At 39.1% G+C, this 18,992-nt stretch overlaps 1 protein-coding gene across 3 annotated transcripts in view; it reads left to right on the top strand.

Moving 5' to 3' along the window:
- The window catches only part of ANKRD28 (ankyrin repeat domain 28), a 126,708-nt gene that overhangs the window by 93,249 nt on the left and 14,467 nt on the right, over window positions 1-18,992 (top strand). For all 3 annotated transcript variants that reach the window (XM_068983851.1, XM_068983841.1, XM_068983832.1), the window contains exons 15-21: window positions 8,722-8,833; window positions 9,759-9,785; window positions 10,205-10,279; window positions 13,002-13,203; window positions 14,287-14,374; window positions 14,613-14,730; window positions 15,259-15,478. In XM_068983851.1, coding sequence (XP_068839952.1) covers window positions 8,722-8,833; window positions 9,759-9,785; window positions 10,205-10,279; window positions 13,002-13,203; window positions 14,287-14,374; window positions 14,613-14,730; window positions 15,259-15,478 — 842 coding nt within the window. The remainder of the gene's footprint in view (window positions 1-8,721; window positions 8,834-9,758; window positions 9,786-10,204; window positions 10,280-13,001; window positions 13,204-14,286; window positions 14,375-14,612; window positions 14,731-15,258; window positions 15,479-18,992) is intronic.

Genomic DNA, 18,992 nt, shown 5'->3' with positions numbered 1-18,992 from the left:
CTTCTACCAGCAACCTGCCCTCTGAACTAATGAGGTGGTAGAAGAAGTATAAAGGTCCCTTCTTGTCCTCCCTTCCAGAAGCACATCTTAGTATCTATCACCTCCAAGCTTTTTCCACCTGACTTCTCAGAGGTAGCAGTGCTGAGTGTATAATAGGGAAAAGGAGAGGCAAGAGGTAGACAGATAGTGCCGTCAGAAGATGGGGCAGAGACTGGACTACCAGTGTCCTCCAGAGGTAGAGCGTTCATATTCCCAAGGGATCCCTGTAAATTTGTGCTTAAATGGGAAGTAATTGAACTGGCAGAATTAAACACATAGTTAGTGCTAAATATTACTTAAGTAAATTATGTAGGTAGCGAGTGAATAAATGTTGCCCAAGGATGACTTAATAAAAACAAATGAGAGATTTATAAATTCTTTCATAATTAATATTCACCTGAAGTTGGTCAGATGTCCGTACCTTAATGTATATTACCTTCTTGGAAGAAAATGAGCTCATTAGTCAGAGAAGGTATCTTCAGGATCTGTGGTATTCCCCATGAGTGTGAGTCAGTGAAGGGTAGAAAATAAAAATAATGGTTTTGAGGGAAAGATTTTATAAAATATACTTCAGGGAAGTTGCATTTAATAGAGATCTATTTCCTTATAAAAAGCATAATTTAACGATATTATTCACAAATATTAATATATTATAAATTCTGTGACTGTAGTTGCAAATCCCTTTTGTTAGGTTGGATTTGTGGTTAAAATTCTAATCTTGAAAGCTCTAGTAAATATGCTATCAACGCTTTGTGTCTGCTGGTTTTGCATCTGCAGATTTGGGGAGCTGACTATAGTCATTGTAGGGTTACGTTCATTTTTTTATAAGGGACTTGAGGGTTCATGGTCTTTGATATCCACAAGCACTCTTGCAACCAATCCCCCTTGGATACTGAAGAATGACTATATTTTCTTTTTGGAGAAATATATAATTTATATAGTTTCATATATATCAGAATAGTTAAATATAGATAGTTTTTTAGAGAAGCTATAAATTATTTGAATTATGTTTTTGGGTAGTAGAGCCTTAAAGAAATCTGTGATAAACACTTTGTAAATCAGAAAGTGTTTGGGTAAACTTAGGTAAGTAGATTATTCTCTATTTTATAAATTTTGTAATTTCAAGATTTAATTTATAGGTTTTCCTAAAATAGATGATAGCTAAAATGACTATATCACATCAATAGTCCTTTACCACTGTTCCCATAAACTGCTTATTTGATGTTACCCAATGATGTACATAAATTCCACTGAGGTCAGATAGACACAGAGATTACCCCGTGGTCCTCCTGCCGTTAGACAGTTAAACCTGAATTCCTACACAAAAACATAAAAATGACAATGCTCAACCTATACTGTTTGAGATTTGTGGTTTTATTTTAAGCTAGTCTACTTTTTCTTTAGAACTGTACTTAGTACTGAAGTGAATTAAACTGTTAGTTTTCTTAACTAATATAAGCTGTTTTGAGCAGTAGGCCAGAGATATTTATTACTTAGACACTTAATTCTCAGTATCAATACAAGCAGCCTGATGTACTAGAAAGAACATGAGCTTTATCCAGAAGACCCAGTTTAAGTGTTGAGGTCTTCATATTATCCTCTTTGAGCCTGAGCAAGTAATTGTTAGGCAAAAACTTACTTATCTATAAAATTAGAATGAATCATCCTGAAAAAGTGAAAGTCTTAGTCACTCAGTCGTGTCCAACTCTTTGCGACCCCATGGACTGTAGACCTCCAGCCTCTTCTGTCCGTGGAATTCTCCAGGCAAGAATACTGGAGTGGGTTGCCATTCCCTTCTCCAGGGGATCTTCACAACCCAGGGATCAAATGCAGGTCTCCTGCATCGCAGGCAGATTCTTTACCGTCTGAGCCACCAGAGAAGCTAGATTCTTTAACACACATGACCTCAGTTTTCCCCACAATTCTAAGAAGTAGGCTTCATTCTCAGAATTGTGGGGAAAACTGAAGTCATGTGTGTTAAAGAATCTAGCGCTGTTTTTGGAGCCTCTCTCTTATTTTTAAACTATCACAATCCCTGAGGTCTTGTCTAACACCATCATTTATTAACTCTGATTTGTTCCCTGGGAACTTCTGGAAGCTCTACGCCACAGTAACCACAGAGTACCAGAGGCATTCTCTCAGCAAGTTTTGGAGGCTTACATAATAGAATTAAAGCGTTGGTTTATTTTTTCGGATTCCAAGGCTATAACTCCCAGGAATAGGTTAGGTAATAATAAGAGAATCTGGAATAATTCATTCTGCTGCCAAAGCCAGAGTGAAATGTTTTCTAAAAGGAGAAACAAATTCCCAATGGCTTCAAATACTGTTACTAGCAATGTGTGTCTGTTGGTTTCCTTCTTTAATGGTTGATAATGTCCTATTTCCCTCCCGAGGGAATGTTGTATACACTGTGGGATTTTTGACATGCTGCCATTGGTTCTCTGTTTTCAAAGTGACAAATACTAACTTATTATAATTAATGTACAGTTAGTAGCACAATTCTACTCTCTGTGTGTCCCTCTATCTTCAATTTCCATCAGTGTTGGAAAAATACATGACATCGTTTCTACTCACCCTGCTAGTTGTGCCCATCATCCTGATGCCTGCAATCACTATAGGCAGTCATGACTCAGCAAACAAAAGCATTAAATGTATTCAGTACTTATAAACAAAACTCTCTTTGCCATTTGAACAGAAATAGGGCTGGCTATGAGCACGAGGGTGAGGACGTGGGGCTGAGGGTGCTTATTCTGATTACGTATAAGGAAGAAGTCCTCATGCCTTTTCTTCTATGATAACCACCAGTAACACAGGTATTTCCATAAATTTATGTAGATCGTTTCATGTCCCTCATAGTGTCATCGGGAGAAGGCAATGGCAACCCACTCCAGTACTCTTGCCTGGAAAATGCTATGGACAGAGGAGCCTGGTAGGCCACAGTCCATGGGGTTGCTAAGAGTTGGACACGACTAAGCGACTTCATTTTCACTTTTCACTTTCATGCATTGGAGAAGGAAGTGGCAACCCACTCCAGTATTCTTGCCTGGATAATCCCAGGGACGGAGGAGCCTGGTGGGCTGCCGTCTGTGGGGTCGCACAGAGTCGGACACGACTGAAGCTACTTAACAGCAGCAGCAGCAGCAGCACAGTGTCATCCGAGTTACAGACCTACTATATAGTCTTTTCTGTGTTCACGTGGTTATAGATACATGTATTTACGAATACATAGATATATTTCACTAAGATACACTTTAGTGGAGATGATTTTCACAAAAATGAAATCATATTTTGACTTCTAATAGCATTGGGTATTTTCGCCTGTTTTGAACCTTATATAAGTGGAATCATACATTCTTCTTGGAACTTTTATAGTCCTTAGGTTTATTTCTAAGTATTTCATATTTTTACTGCCAAAATAAATCTTATCTTTAAATTTCCTTTTGCTATGAAATAGAGAAATACATTTGACTATTGTATATAACTTTGCATTCAGCAGCCTTTTTAACTGTTCTGGTTATGCATGTAGGACAGCATTAGGTTTGATACCTGTACTATCGTTGCTGTGAGACCTTGGGTAGGTTACTTAAACTCTGCATTTCATCTGTGAAGTGGGAGTAATAGTCTGACCAACTATTTGTGTCCCCCATGAATCGCAGCACACCAGGCCTCCCTGTCCATCACCAACTCCCAGAGTTCACTCAAACTCACATCCATCAAGTCAGTGATGCCATCCAGCCATCTCATCCTCTGTCGTCCCCTTTTCCTCCTGGCCCCAATCCCTCCCAGCATCAGAGTCTTTTCCAATGAGTCAACTCTTCGCATGAGGTGGCCAAAGTACTGGAGTTTCAGCTTTAGCATCATTCCTTCCAAAGAAATCCCAGGGCTGATCTCCTTTAGGATGGACTGGTTGGATTTCCTTTCAGTCCAAGGGACTCTCAAGAGTCTTCTCCAACACCACAGTTCAGAAGCATCAATTCTTTGGTGCTCAGCTTTCTTCACAGTCCAACTCTCACATCCATACATGACCACTGAAAAAACCATAGCCTTGACTAGACGGACCTTTGTTAGCAAAGTAATGTCTCTGCTTTTCAATATGCTATCTAGGATGGTCATAACTTTCCGTCCAAGAAGTAAGGATCTTTTAATTTCATGTCTGCAGTCACCATCTGCAGTGATTTTGGAGCCCCCCAAAATAAAGTCTGTCACTGTTTTCACTGTTTCCACTGTTTCCCCATCTATTTGCCATGAAATGATGGAACCAGATACCATGACCATAGTTTTCTGAATGTTGAGTTTTAAGCCAACTTTTTTACTCTTCTCTTTCACTTTCATCAAGAGGCTTTTTAGTTCTTCACTTTCTGCCATAAGGGTGGTGTCATCTGCAAATCTGAGGATATTGATCTTTCTCACAGCAATCTTGATTCCAGTCTGTGCTTCATCCAGCCCAGTGTTTCTCATGATGTACTCTGCATATAAGTTAAATAAGCAGGATGACAATATAAAGCCTTGACGGACTCTTTTTCCCTATTGGAACCAGTCTGTTGTTCCATGTCCAGTTCTAATTATTGCTTCCTGACCTGCATACAGATTTCTCAAGAGGGAGATCAGGTGGTCTGGTATTCCAGTCTCTTTCAGAATTTTCCACAGTTTCTTGTGATCCACACAGTCAAAGGCTTTGGCTTACTCAATAAAGCAGAAGTAGATGTTTTTCTGAAGCTCCCTTGCTTTTTCGATGATCCAACGGATGTTGGCAATTTGATCTCTGGTTCCTCTGCCTTTTCTAAATCCAACTTGACCATCTGGAAGTTCACAGTTCACATACTGTTGAAGCCTGGCTTGGAGAATTTTGAGCATTACTTTGCTAGCGTGTGAGATAAATGCAATTGTGTGGTAGTTTGAGCATTCTTTGGCATTGCCTTTCTTTGGGATTGGAATGAAAACTGACCTTTTCCAATCCTGTGACCACTGCTGAGTTTTCCAAATTTGCTGGCATTTTGAGTGTAGCACTTTCACAGTATCATCTTTTAGGATTTGAATTAGCTCAACTGGAATTCCATCACCTCCATGACTGTTGTTTGTAGTGTTACTTTCTAAGGCCCACTTGAGTTTGCACTCCAAGATGTCTGGCTCTATGTGAATGATCATACCATCATGATTATCTGGGTCATGAAGATCTTTTTTGTACAGTTCTTCTGTGTATTCTTGCCACCTCTTCTTAATATCTTCTGCTTCTTTTAGATCCATACCATTTCTGTCTTCTATTGTGCCCATCTTTGCATGAAATGTTCCATTGGTATCTGTAATTTTCTTGAAGAGAGCTCTAGTCTTTCCCATTCTATTGTTTTCCTCTATTTCTTTGCATTGATCACTGAAGAAGGCTTTCTTATCTCTCCTTGCTGTTCTTTGGAACTCTGTATTCAGATGGGCATATCTTTCCTTTCCTCCTTTGCTTTTCACGTCCCTTCTTTTCACAGCTATTTGTAAGGCCTCCTCAGACAACCATTTTGCCGTTTTGCATTTCTTTTTCTTGGGGATGGTCTTGATCCCTGCCTCCTGTACAGTGTGACGATCCTCTGTCCATAGTTCTTCAGGCACTCTTTTTATCTGATCTGATCCCTTGAATCTGTTTGTCACTCCACTGTATATCATAAGCGATTTGATTAAGGTCATACCTGAATGGTCTAGCAGTTTTCCCTACTTTCTTCAATTTAAGTCTGAATTTGGCAGTAAGGAGTTCATGATCTGAGCCACAGTCATCTCTTGGTCTTGTTTTTTGCTGACTTTATAGAGCTTCTTCATCTTTGGCTGCAAAGAATATAATCAATCTGATTTCGGTGTTGACCATCTGGTGATGTCCATGTGTAGAGTCTTCTCTTGTGTTGTTGGAAGAGAGTGTTTGCTATGACCAGTGCATTCTCTTGGCAAAACGCTGTTAGCCTTTGCCCTGCTTCATTCCATATTCCAAGGCCAAATTTGCCTGTTTGTCCAGGTGTCTCTTGACACCCTACTTTTGCATTCCAGTCCCCTATAATGAAAAGGACATCTTTTTGGGTGTTAGTTTTAAAAGTTCTTGTAGGTCTTCATAGAACCGTTCCACTTCAGCTTCTTCAGCATTACTGGTAGAGGCATAGACTTGCATTACTGTGATATTGAATGGTTTGCGTTGGAAACAAACAGATATCATTCTGTTGTTTTTGAGATTGCATCCAAGTACTGCCTTTTGGACTCTATTGACTATGATGACTACTCCATTTCTTCTAAGGGATTCTTGCCCACAGTAGTAGGTATAATGGTCATTTGAGTTAAATTCGCCCATTCCAGTCCCTTTTAGTTTACTGATTCCTAAAATGTTGACATTCACTTTTGCCATCTCCTGTTTAACCACTTCCATTTACCTTGCTTCATGGACCTAACTTTCCAGGTTCCTATGCAATATTGCTCTTTACAGCTTCAGACTTTACTTCCATCACGAGTCACATCCACACCTGGGTGTTGTTTTTGCTTTGGCTCCATCCCTTTATTCCTTCTGGAGTTATTTCTCCACTGATCTCTCCTAGCATATTGAGGTAGAGTGTCATATGAGATAGAGTACCAAAATTGCTTAAACAATACCTGATACGTTACCATCTTCCTATACGGATGAGCCATAGTTTTTAAACTCTGGTTAATGCCTGTCTTATGTAAGCACTGGCTGTTGTGTGTGCCCTGTGGTCAGGGAGAGTCGGAGGCCCCTGCTGACAGGGCCGCAGTCCCCGCCCATGGGCGCACGCTCCTCTGCCAGGGCTCTGAGCAGCCGTGGAGCACGTATGTTGCATTCAGTCCCGAAAAAGTGGTAGGAGTCCTGGTGGTGGAGGGAGAGCAGGAGGGGTCTTAGTGGCTTGAGCATCTCCCCGGGCTAAATTAGAGGCTCATTTGGGATCAAGATGTTTAATTTGTCTAACAGATGAAGAAAACAAAGTATTTACCAGTGAGTGTGGTTTATTACTTAGGTATTTAGCCACAAATATTCCTCCAGATTTTGCCTAGTTAATTTTAGGGGAAGGAGGAGATATTTAGCCACAAATATTCCTCCAGATTTTGCATACATATAGTTAATTTTAGGGGAACGAGAGTTTCATAGAAAATTTCCCTGTCTTACTTTTCTGAGTTTTAAAAAATGAACATGTGTTAACTTACAGTGAGAAAGTGAGGGTCGACTCTCTGCCTTCTCAATTGCAAGTCAGAAGTGAGGTCTAGATTTTCAAGATTAAGCAGTTTTGTGGTTTGGTATTTTATAAACACCCAGGTTAAAGTGTCACTAACTCATTAACCCATGTGCTGAAGCATTTGTAGCAAGGAAAGAACACCTGAAGAAAAGACACAAGGTCTAGTCCTTGCTTCTAAGCAAAAGATTGGGAGCAAGTGATTTACTTTTCCAAATGTCAGTAATTTTTTCATTTGCTAAAGATAATGCTTGCAAAGTAGTTATGAAAATCCATACTGCTTTAGCAAAATTTGAAAGGCATGGCAATAAAAGTAATTTTATAGTTGTAAATCAACTTTTAGTCTTTGTTTTGCTATAGGAGACAAGTCATCTAATAATGTGAAGGTAAACTATTATAGGAACTTCTGCATGTATTATGGTTGAATTATTTCAGACCATTTAATGCTGTACACTTGCAATTAGTCACAGTAAGTAGTGCTTTGAGACTTGCCCTCCTACTTCAGAAAGTAAGAATGAACTAACCTACTTGTTTTTCTTTCCTTAAATAAATCTTTTTTTTTCCCCTGTACTCATGTATCAGCAAGTTATCTTAAAATAGCTTGTTCCACTGATAGAATCTGCCTTGTATTCAAGTCTTGGTAAGGAGAACTATTTCTGCTTTATCATTCACATCTAGAAAACTTGATTAAAGATAGAAAGATATGCCCTTGAGTGAAATGTTTGTGCTTTTAAAGCAAACTTAATAAAAAACATGAATGGTGTTTAGATTATTTAGTTGAATTTGTACCTCCATCTGTAAGATGAATAAACAGAAACCATTTCACCATAAAGGTGAAAAACTATTTGTCCAAGATGGATGGTATCAAACTAACTCTAGAGATAAATCTTCTAATTTCTAATTCAGTCCTCTTTTTTTGACTATAGAAACAATAACAGTTATCAAAATTATAACAAATTGTGAATCTTAAAGTCCTTTTAAAATTACTTTCTTCATAGTGTAATAGCACAGGAATAAAGTGTATTTCCTGTGAGAAGATCTTTCTTGTTACCTGTATACCAGTTGTGCATTTTTCCCACACTTTCCAGTTCTCTAAAGCAAGATCTTTGAATTCTGATCTTGGTTTTGGGAGGTATTTCTACATCCTTTCTTGAGCTTCCTAATGAGATATCATACTTATTCTGTGGTCCAGATAGATTGGAGGCTCCCACCACTGGGAGTCTAATCAGTCAAACACTGAGTAGGCTGACAGGTGCCGTAGATGGACATGCTGTGGATAAAGAAGATTCTCTTATGAACATTTCATTTGTAGTTTTATGATACTTGCAATCAGTGTCATTTAAATGTTAAATTTATGTAGTGTAGGTATATTTATCATTTTTACATTATTCAAGTGTAAGAAAAATTGCCAGTTTTGAGTTTGTTTTTATCATTGGTTAAAATGCAGGATTTAGAATTTTGAAATATCTTACTGTAATAGGTGCCTGGAATACTTATTAAGAAATGATGCAAATCCAGGGATCCGGGACAAGCAAGGATACAATGCCGTTCATTATTCAGCTGCATATGGTCACCGTCTGTGTCTTCAGCTGGTAAGAATCCTGAGTTCTTGTGGAAGGACCAGTGTGAGTTTATGATCTAATTATGTAACGACAATGAGAGTAGATGAATCAAGAAATAATTGTCTTGTAATATCTTTAGAGTCCGTTTCCATCTTAAATTCACACTTGCCTCATTAAGCCTTCTTTCATTCCCTCTCCCTTTCACAGAGAAGGGGGACAGAAAGAAATTAGATCTCTGGAGAGGTCTCCTTGCGTCCTTCCCTTAGAAACCCCTATGCCCACCTAACATTCACTGCCCCTGCCTCGTGAAACGTTTTCCAGAAGGCATTAAAGAACTGTAACCTTGTCATATGTGAGAAATCATGTCCCTGTGAGAAGATTCCCCTGCATATTTAGGAGTTCTGAAAGGCCCAGTCTAATAGCAGTCTGTCCTGAAAAGGGAGACTCGTCGGCTGCAATGGAACTTTTTATTTCCAATGTGGTCTCATTCCTGAATGTATACACCATTCACCCAACTCAGCCAAACCAAAAGGCAAGTTAAATGATTCTCAGGTGTGTGGTACATGCCTCACGTTACAGGTTTCTTCATTTAAGTTTACTTATAAATTAACATTGCTTTCCTTAAAGGGGGAGTAAAATTCAAGAAGGGTGGGTAAAAAAAAGAAAACGGAGGTTGTCATACTCAATATAGCATTTAGAACCCTGCTACAGAAATACTGTTTGCTTAGGTTAGTATGGTATTTCTGGACTAGAATCTGAGAGCCTTGCATATAGATTTTTGGTCTATTGTACAGTTGTTTACTTAAAAGACTATAAATTTTTGGAGGCAAAGCACAAGTTCAGAAGGGAATTTAACAAAGCCATAGGTAAATAAAGACATGTAGTTTGCATTTATCTCTTTACTATATATGACTGCTTCTTCAACTCAATATTTTTATTTTAAATTTTATTTCAGATTGCAAGTGAAACTCCTTTAGATGTTGTAAGTATTACTTAGTTTTCCCCCTACTATTCAGAGTATTTAAGTATTTGCTCTCACTTGAACTGGAGCCTGTCTGACACATTCCTGGGAACAAAGATGGTGAAATCATGTTTGTGAGGGAGGGGGAGAGAGGTGGTTCTTACTTGGTGGCAGTTAAATAGCATTTCTGTCAAAGTCGGAGTTTGTAGCCATTCCCTCAGAACTGTTAGTGTGTGGTCCAGATTTTCAGGATAATCCATTCTGTAAGGTTTCTGAGTTTAGTTTTCATAATATAATGTTTTGGGATTTTTAAATTCATGTTCAAGAATCCACTTGTACTCTAAAAATGGATTTGAACTTGGGGGAGGGGGACCAGGAATAACTGCTATGATATGTCTAAAAGTGCCATTTCTGACATTTAAAATTCTTTTCTTTCTCAGTTAATGGAAACATCGGGAACAGACATGCTGAGTGATTCAGACAATAGAGCAACAATAAGCCCTTTACACTTGGCTGTAAGTACTGCCTTCACAGCCAGCTTGATGGCTGGTCTACTGAAACTATCTCGTACCTGTCTGTGTTGGCTCAAACTAGGCCCGGGGACTTTGGGTCCTGATGCTGATGATCGTAGAATTAGAGCTGTGAGAACTTGCTTGATGCAGAGAATCCTTTAATGTGCTTTTGTTTGTTTGTCTTTAAAAAAAAGGAAGGGGGGATGAGTTTAATTTCCCCCAGACCTGCTCTAAGGAGAGAACATGCCTGAGATGTGAACTTTAAAATGACCCGCCCTAGTGGAATGGCTTTGCATTCTTAAGCAGATAATACAAGAACAGTAATTTCTGTGGCATTTCTACAATGTTTTGCTTAGTTTGTGATTTGGGGGGTGGTAAGAGTGTGTTCACTGGTCCTTCGGTTGCTCATGCTATAGGATTTAGTTTCATGATTTTCTAGCTTCACTAATGTCCATCAGTAAGAGGAGAAGGTAGGAGAGAGTGTGACAGTTAAGTCATATATAGGAATGAATTATCTTAAGGATTTCAAGCAGGGCTCAGTCTCATTCCTTCTGTGCTGAAAGAAGAATTACCTTTGAAACAGCGTGTTGTGGGAGGTGGGGGAACTTCGAGAGTTAGGAGAACTGGGCACTGTCACTGCTTGTGAGACCTCTGGTTTCAAGTGCAGTAAACTGTTTTAAGGGTCTACACTTACTGTGTGTCACTAAAAGCTCAGTGACCCATTTGTTTCCTCTCACAAATACTTTCATTTTTTGTCTTAATATGCTTCTGGCGTATTTTCTGACACTGACACGTGTACACTGAATTTTCTGCCTTATCTTTCTGCCCCTTTCTCCCCAGCAGTACTTCCCACCATGGTCTAAATAACTAAGAAGACGTGCTGAAGCTCCTTGCTTCCTTGCCCTTTGGGTCTTTGGAAATACTATCTACCCTTCTAGACCTGCATAGTAAATAAGTCATCTGGAAGTGCAAAGCCAGCATGGAGAAAATAGCCATTTTACTATGGGTGGCAAGAAATGATGTCTGAGCGGATGACTAGGCAGTTCTTCCCGCGTTGTTATCCTCACTCTCACAATAATAGCACCTCATCTCTTAAACACTTTCTAGGTGCCAGACTAAGCACTCTGTCAAGTTTTTGAATACATTCTCTCCAAAAGTTTAGTTCTTTAACTAGTTGTTTTACTCCATGGCTATTGCGAAGAGTGCTGTTATGAACAGGGGTGTGCCAAATAGTATTTTTAAGCTGAAATGGAAACAGTTTTGTGATTTTTATAATCAGGTTCAGTGAAATGTGGTTAGACCACCACTTTGGCATTTTGTATCTGTCCCTAGGTGGTTTTCAGAAATTACTTAAGTGATTTTTTTCCTTCCAAACTCCCAATCCGGGACAGCTTGCTGCAGTGAAGACACACCGGCCTGAGGGCTGAGGAAACTGGCCTTGGTTCTGCCTTCACACACGCTAGACACCCGAGCCCCTGTCCTAGCCCAGTCAGAGGCGCCGTGAGGACAGGAGCCCTGTGCACACCATCCTGGCCTCTGGCTGTCCTTCTTTCAGTCGTGTCATTTTATTGACCTGATATTGAAGAACAAGCCTAGAGGTGATCCTCAGACAGTAGAGCTCAGTGATCTCCAGTCATTTCACCTTGAAGGAGTCAGAAACATCAAGAGCAGTAAGGCCCAGAGCACCTTTATCTCCTGGTGGTCCTTTGTGACATTTTCCATAAGAAGTAGCTTAACAGCCCTTTGATACAGTGTGGGGCCCTCTTTCTAGCTAAATACCTCTTTTTAGAAGCAAGTGATATTTAGCACAAACATGGTAGGATTTTATATTTTTCAATTCTAAATGAAAAGTTCACACGGGATTATTTACAGTTTTGCTTGTATGTGCTAAGCTGCAGGTCTGAACAGTATCAGAAAATTACTTGTTCCTTGTCTAAAAGGGGTGACATGAGTGAACAGAGAAGACATTCCTTCCCCACCAGAACCGTCTTTGTTGCCTTCATGTCCTGCTCAGTGTCCAGTCCAATAAGCGTGATAGATGTTCAGTTGACATGTTGGTTTTGAAGTGAATTCTCTGGAGAGCCCCTTTTTCAGATTGTGTAAAGAGGGAGTTTCAGACAAATCTTAAAATCTTCCTGCTCTGCTGTACTCTAGGACAGTGCCTAGCACCTAGCAGTTATTCCAGCAGGGCTCAGTTTAAATATTTTTGAAAAGAAAGTGTTTGTTTGAAATATGGCACCTTGTAGGGTAGGGTCATCATTTGACTTTGAGAAATCACAGGGCGCAAGTGCTGGCTGAGCTTCAGTTGCTGCTCTCTCATGACTGAGGTGTAGTAGCTTTCTGCCAGGGTGAAGTGGGGCCCTGAGCTGTGATGAGGAGCTTGGGCTTTGGAATCAGAGACTCAGAGCGAAGTCTTCCTTAGAACCCACGTCACACATCACAGAGTGTCTGCCGTAAACCAGATGTTGTATACTCGTGAAAAGATCACCTGTCATTTGAACTTGTATTATTTGTGGAATAATCATCCCTAACACTGCAGCCTACTAATTGATTATTAGAAAAATTTTAGTTAACTTTCTTAATTATCAATACAGAAGTTTTGGATCATCTTAAATACAATGACATGAAGACAAGTTTGCTTACTCCTTTATGTTCTAGGGTTTCTAAGAACTTAGTCAGTCTAAATACATGTATTATTTTAATTTATATTTTTGTTTGTTCCTAGGCCTATCATGGTCACCATCAAGCCCTGGAAGTGTTAGTACAGTCTTTGTTAGATCTTGACGTGAGAAATAGTAGTGGAAGAACGCCCTTGGACCTTGCGGCATTTAAGGGCCATGTAGAATGTGTGGACGTTCTCATTAATCAGGGAGCCTCAATCTTAGTCAAAGACTATATTTTGAAGAGAACACCTATACATGCAGCAGGTATGTCAAAGACTCTGAACGATTTTATTTACTACTTTCCATCTAATACGCTCTTCTTTTTCACTTTCTTGTATATTATACTCCTGGTAATTGTTTTAAACATTTTGATTGTAAAAATTATAATGATTCTACTCTCAGGGAAAAGATAACAGCAAGATTATATCACTTAAAAAAAAATATTTTCTACTTTAGAAATTGGATAATACTCTAACTTTTGAAGTACTTTTATCAGCAACACCAAAAAAGCACAATACATTTTTATTTCATTTTGATGGAAATTATCTTGGATTGGTGTGTGCTTTCATTTAACAACTGATAAATATTTTACTTACTGTACCAGGGTACTGCATTAAACATTTAATCAGACAGGAGTTACAAAGTGTCTGCCATGTGAGAACTACTTCACAGAGTGTTTTGTGATGTTGTGGACTTGTGAAAATGGAAAGCCACATAACCCTGCCACTGTGATGACTCGGTACTCTCTGTGTATCACTACAGATAAAGAGTCACCACTCTTTACAGCAATTGCTACAAGGCAGTGTTCATTTTAAATAACGAATTCAAGACTGATGTAGGTAAAGAAGTCCTAGTCGAGTATGTTTCTCATCCCCAATACACTGTACACTCATCAGTAGCTAGCTGCTGTGTACTGAGTATCAGTGAATCAGTTTAAAAACAAGAAAAAAATGATGGGACTAAACCGAATTGCCTTGAAGAATCCACAAGATTCACATCTAAAATCAGGAAAGAAGGAGAACTTTCACTATCAGGGATAAAAATATTTCCCAGATGCCCTTCAGACTTCTGAACGTCTCAGTGGGCAGAGCTTGAAACCAGCCATTGGCAAAGGAGACTGTGACTGACCTGTCCGATCGTGGTGTCACCCCGTGTCTGGGGGTAGGCTGCCCTTCCGAAGTACATTGCCACCACCAGAGCCCGAAATCACATGAGCATTTTCTTTCTTGCTTAATTCAATGAGTAGTCTAAAATTATATCAAGAAAATGTGGTTTAAGATGGACATTTTCTACTTTATCATTATATATGTATATATAATTACTGAAATTTATAAATATCCCTTACAGCAACAAATGGTCATTCGGAATGCTTACGGCTACTAATAGGAAATGCCGAACCACAGAATGCAGTAGATATTCAAGATGGAAATGGACAGTAAGTTTTCATCATTTTTAAATCAGTTTAAGGATCTAAGATAGATTTTCAGTCTTCATACTTTTGCCCCTATTTTGGTAACTCTGGCACAGTGTGTAACTAAGCAACGTCCAGTACAGCTTTTTAAGTGTATTTTAAAGGTAAGTTACAGAAAGACTTGTTTAGAAAGCAGGCCAGCTCAGTGTGCTCTCACGGGCGAGGTCTCAGTGGTGACGGAGCTGCTCCTGTTGTTGCCCAGGACTCCTCTGATGCTGTCTGTGCTCAACGGGCACACAGACTGTGTGTACTCACTGCTCAACAAAGGCGCAAACGTCGATGCCAAAGACAGGTGGGGAAGGACGGCCTTGCACAGAGGGGTAAGCAGAAGCATTCTTTCCTGAAAGTTTTTATGACCTCATTTTACCTAAAACTGAACAAGGCTGTGTTTCTGTTTCTCTTCATTAAGTTTTTACCAAATAATCTTTACTGTTTCTTTCACTGTCTCAGGTTTTGAACTCTGATTTTAAGCAACCACAAAGCACAACTTAATCCAGAGAAAGATAATATTGAAACAAAATTTAAAAACCGTAAAATCTTGAATAGTCTTATACATTTTTTTCTTTTCTTTCTTACACATTTTTAATCTTAACTTTTTCACCTTTGAAATATTTTCATTCAATTAAAAGGCCCTTTTTCCTAGTTTTCATATTACTCTTATTTTGAAAAAATCACCGCTGTAACTAAATTCTCAAGCCACTTTCAAAAAAAAGTACTCAAAATATGGTAAATGCCTTGCCTGGTGAGAGGACATGGGGAATACGGACTTCAAAATCCCTAGTTCGCTGTCATTGGCATGTAGTGCCCAACATAGTGCATTCAGTGGCATGCAAAAATTTTCTTTTCAGGCAGTCACAGGCCATGAAGAGTGTGTGGATGCATTACTTCAACATGGTGCTAACTGCTTATTTCGAGATAGCAGGGGCCGGACACCAATACACTTGTCAGCTGCCTGTGGACACATCGGTGTTCTTGGAGCCCTTCTGCAGTCAGCAGCGTCTGCGGATGCAAACCCAGCCCTGGTGGACAGTCACGGATACACAGCACTCCACTGGGCCTGCTACAATGGTTAAGTACACAGACAGCCGCATCCCCTGCCCGCTGTGTCGTGTGCCACAGAGAGACAGCTGCCGTACCACATTCTCACTGCCATGAGAATGTGTCAGATGCTAGACTGGCATCTGCGTATGTTTTCTGAGCACTCTGCAAGTTAAGATCCTTATATCAACAGTAACATGTATGTTCAACATTTTAAGAGAGTGAAGTCCTAGTAGAATAGATCATAGAACTGGAGACTAGAAACTTTTGGATACTTCCACAGTTAAGTGACTTGGCTGCATGGTTATGACAGACTTAGCTTCTGGGAGAATAATTGTCACCATTAGTCCTTTTACAGGTAATCTCACCAAAGGTCAGTGAGAGAAGTATAAAGCTATTTTTAACGCACAGATGTTAAAAACAGGATTTGGCTTTTGAAATGTCACTAAAATAATTTAACTAACAGCCTGTTGAGAGATTTGCTCATCTTAGATAACAGTTGACTCTATTATGTATAGTGTAAAACATCAATTCTGTCGAAGTGTGTGCTTAGGGTATTATCAAGGATATGAAGGATTTTTTATTTGTTGTTTTGAATTTCAATGTAGCATTCAGGTTATTGTTAGTCATAAGAATATATCTATAAAACTAGCTGACAATTCTAACAACTTTCCCTCAAAATGTACAGAAAATAGAAATTAACCTCTTTATATAATATCCACTTGCTTAAAAAAATAAATATAGTGGCTGTTCTAAACTTCAGCTAACTGCCTCGCCACAGAGGAGGCGTCTATCTTTTTGTAATACACTGTTTCATGTGATTCTCTTACTGGGAACCATTTTGAGAAATAATTGTTGAGTTGCAGTAAAAGAGGAGAAATATGAATCTTGGAAAGTTACATTAATAATTTAAACATTTTCATGAGCATTTTCTAGATACACTATTTTAATTTTCATATTAATCCTTGTATCAGAATTGAGAGCTCTATTCTTTTGTTCTGAGAAAGCATTGCTGTCTTCTTGAGGATTGGCCACATTTGGTCATTTTGCAACTCTGAATATTGATTGTTGTTGTTTAGCAGCTCAGTCGTGTGTGACTCTCTGCCACCCCATGGACTGCAGCACGCCAGGCCTCCCTGTCCATCACCATCTCCCGGAGCTGGCTCAAACTCATGTCCATCGAGTCAGTGATGCCATCCAACCATCTCATCCTCTGTCTTCCCCTTCTCCTCCCGCCTTCAGTCTTTCCCAGCATCAGGGTCTTTTCTAATGAGTCAGCTCTTCACATCAGGTGGCCAAAGTATTTGAGCTTCAACTTCAGCATCAGTCCTTCCAGTGAATATTCAGGATTGATTTCCTTAAGGATTAACTGGTTTGATCTCTTTGCAGTGCAAGGGAATCTCAAGAGTCTTCTTCAATACCACAGTTCAAAAGTTCTTTGATGCTCAGCCTTCTTTATGGTCCAACTCTCACATCCATACATGACTGCTGGAAAAACCATAGCTCTGACTAGACAGACCTTTGTCAGCAAAGTAGTATTTCTGCTTTTTAATATACCGTCTAGGTTGGTCATAGCTTTTCTTCCGAAAAGCAAGCGTCTTTTAATTTCATGGCTGCAGTCACCATCAGCAGTGATTTTGGAGCCCAAAAAAATGAAGTCTGACACTGTTTCCACTGTTTTCCCATCTATTTGCCATGAAGTGATGGGACCAGATGCCATGATCTTCCTTTTTTGAATGTAGAGTTTTAAGCCAGTTTTTTCACTCTCCTCTTTCACCTTCATCAAGAGGCTCTTTACTTCCTCTTTGCTTTCTGTGATAAGGGTGGTGTCATCTGCATATCTGAGGTTATTGATATTTCTCCCAGCAATCTTGATTCCAGCGTAAGCTTCATCCCGGCAATTCATGTGATATACTCTGCACAGAAGTTAAATAAGCAGGGTGACAGTATATAGCCTTGACGGACTCTTTTCCCAATTTTGAACCAGGCCTTTGTTCCATGTGTGGTTCTAACTGTTGCCTTTTGACCTGCATACAGGTTTCTCAGGAGGGAGGTAAGGTAGTCTGGTGTTCCTGTCTCTTTAAGAATTTTCCACAGTTTGTTGTAATACACACAGTCAGAGGTTTTAAGCATAGTCAGTGAAGCAGAAGTAGATGTTTTTCTGGAATTCTCTTGCTTTTTCTGTGATCCAGCAGATGTTGGCAATATGATCTCTGGTTCCTCTGCCTTTTCTAAATCCATTTTGAACATCTGGAATTTCTTGGTTCAAGTACTGTTGAAGCCTAGCTTAGAGAATTTTGAGCATTATTTTGCTAGCATGTGAGATGAGCACAATTGTGCGGTAGTTTGAGCATTGTTTGGCATTGCCTTTCTTTGGGATTGGAATGAAAACTGACCTTTTCCAGTCCTATGGCCACTGCTGAGTTTTCCAAATTTGCTGGCATATTGATTGCAGCACTTTCACAGCATCATCTTTTAGGATTTGAAATAGCTCAGCTGCAAATCCATCATCTCCTCTAGCTTTGTTCATAGTGATGTTTCCTAAGGCCCACTTGACTTCACATTCCAGGATGTCTGGCTCTAGGTGAGTGATCACACCATCTCTATATTGATGGTACCATGGAAAACTTGGATAGTTAAATATATTGCTAATTCAAAAGCTTAGTCAGTTTCTTTTCTTTTTTTTTTTTTTTTTTTACTATACCAGATCTTTAGCCAGAGCAGGTTTGAAACTATAAAAACCTTTGGATTTCAACTCTTCCTTTGCATTACAGTGTAATTTGACATCTTACAAGTATAGGGAAAATCAAATAGGAGTAAGACATCTAGAGACGGGAAATTTATTTAAGAAATCAGTGAGATAAAACTATTTTGAAGCAGACTTTTATTGCTTTTTTTTTTTTTTTTTTTTGTTCAGTGAGAATTAGCTCTTGGAAACATCATACAGTAAGGTATTTTTCCTCAGGTAGAGCATTTAGTTGTAAAAATACTGTTGAAACTGTCCTTTGGAGAGTTGGTATTTATTATTATAACATTCTTACCAGGTCCTTCTGGAGAACATGATTTTCTTTAAGTGAGTTCCCTACTCCATCACTGCTGAATTTAGCCTCTCTGAGCACATTGTGTGCAAGACAAAATTTTGCCCAAACTACATGCTCGGTTGCCATTTAAAGATTATAACAGATGTGTCTAATTTCCAGGCTCTAGTAGAATTGGTAATGATTCTGAATTGAGCTGGAAGGAATTAGATGTGTGTTGCCTCTATGTACAGAGAATGTAAAGGCAGTGTAAAATTAATACCATATTTACAGCCAAAAGGCTATTTTATAATTTTGGCATTCTGAGAGTAGAATATGTAAATAGTTTTACTTTGACTAGTAATTGTACAGTGGAAAAGAAAATTGGAAGCACTCCAACAGAACAGAAAACAGTCTCTCAAAATGGAATGATGACAGCACTTTAGAAGAGAACCGGTTATACATGCTCAGCTTTTAACATTCAGATTTTTGGTTTGTGGAGTCATTTAGTTGCAGAACTAAGAATA

The sequence above is a fragment of the Capricornis sumatraensis genome, chromosome 1 (genome assembly GCF_032405125.1).
Source record: "Capricornis sumatraensis isolate serow.1 chromosome 1, serow.2, whole genome shotgun sequence".
Lineage (NCBI taxonomy): Eukaryota > Metazoa > Chordata > Mammalia > Artiodactyla > Bovidae > Capricornis > Capricornis sumatraensis.
The sequence above is the reverse complement of the archived record's forward strand: the minus strand, read 5'-3'. Positions and strand labels throughout refer to the sequence as shown.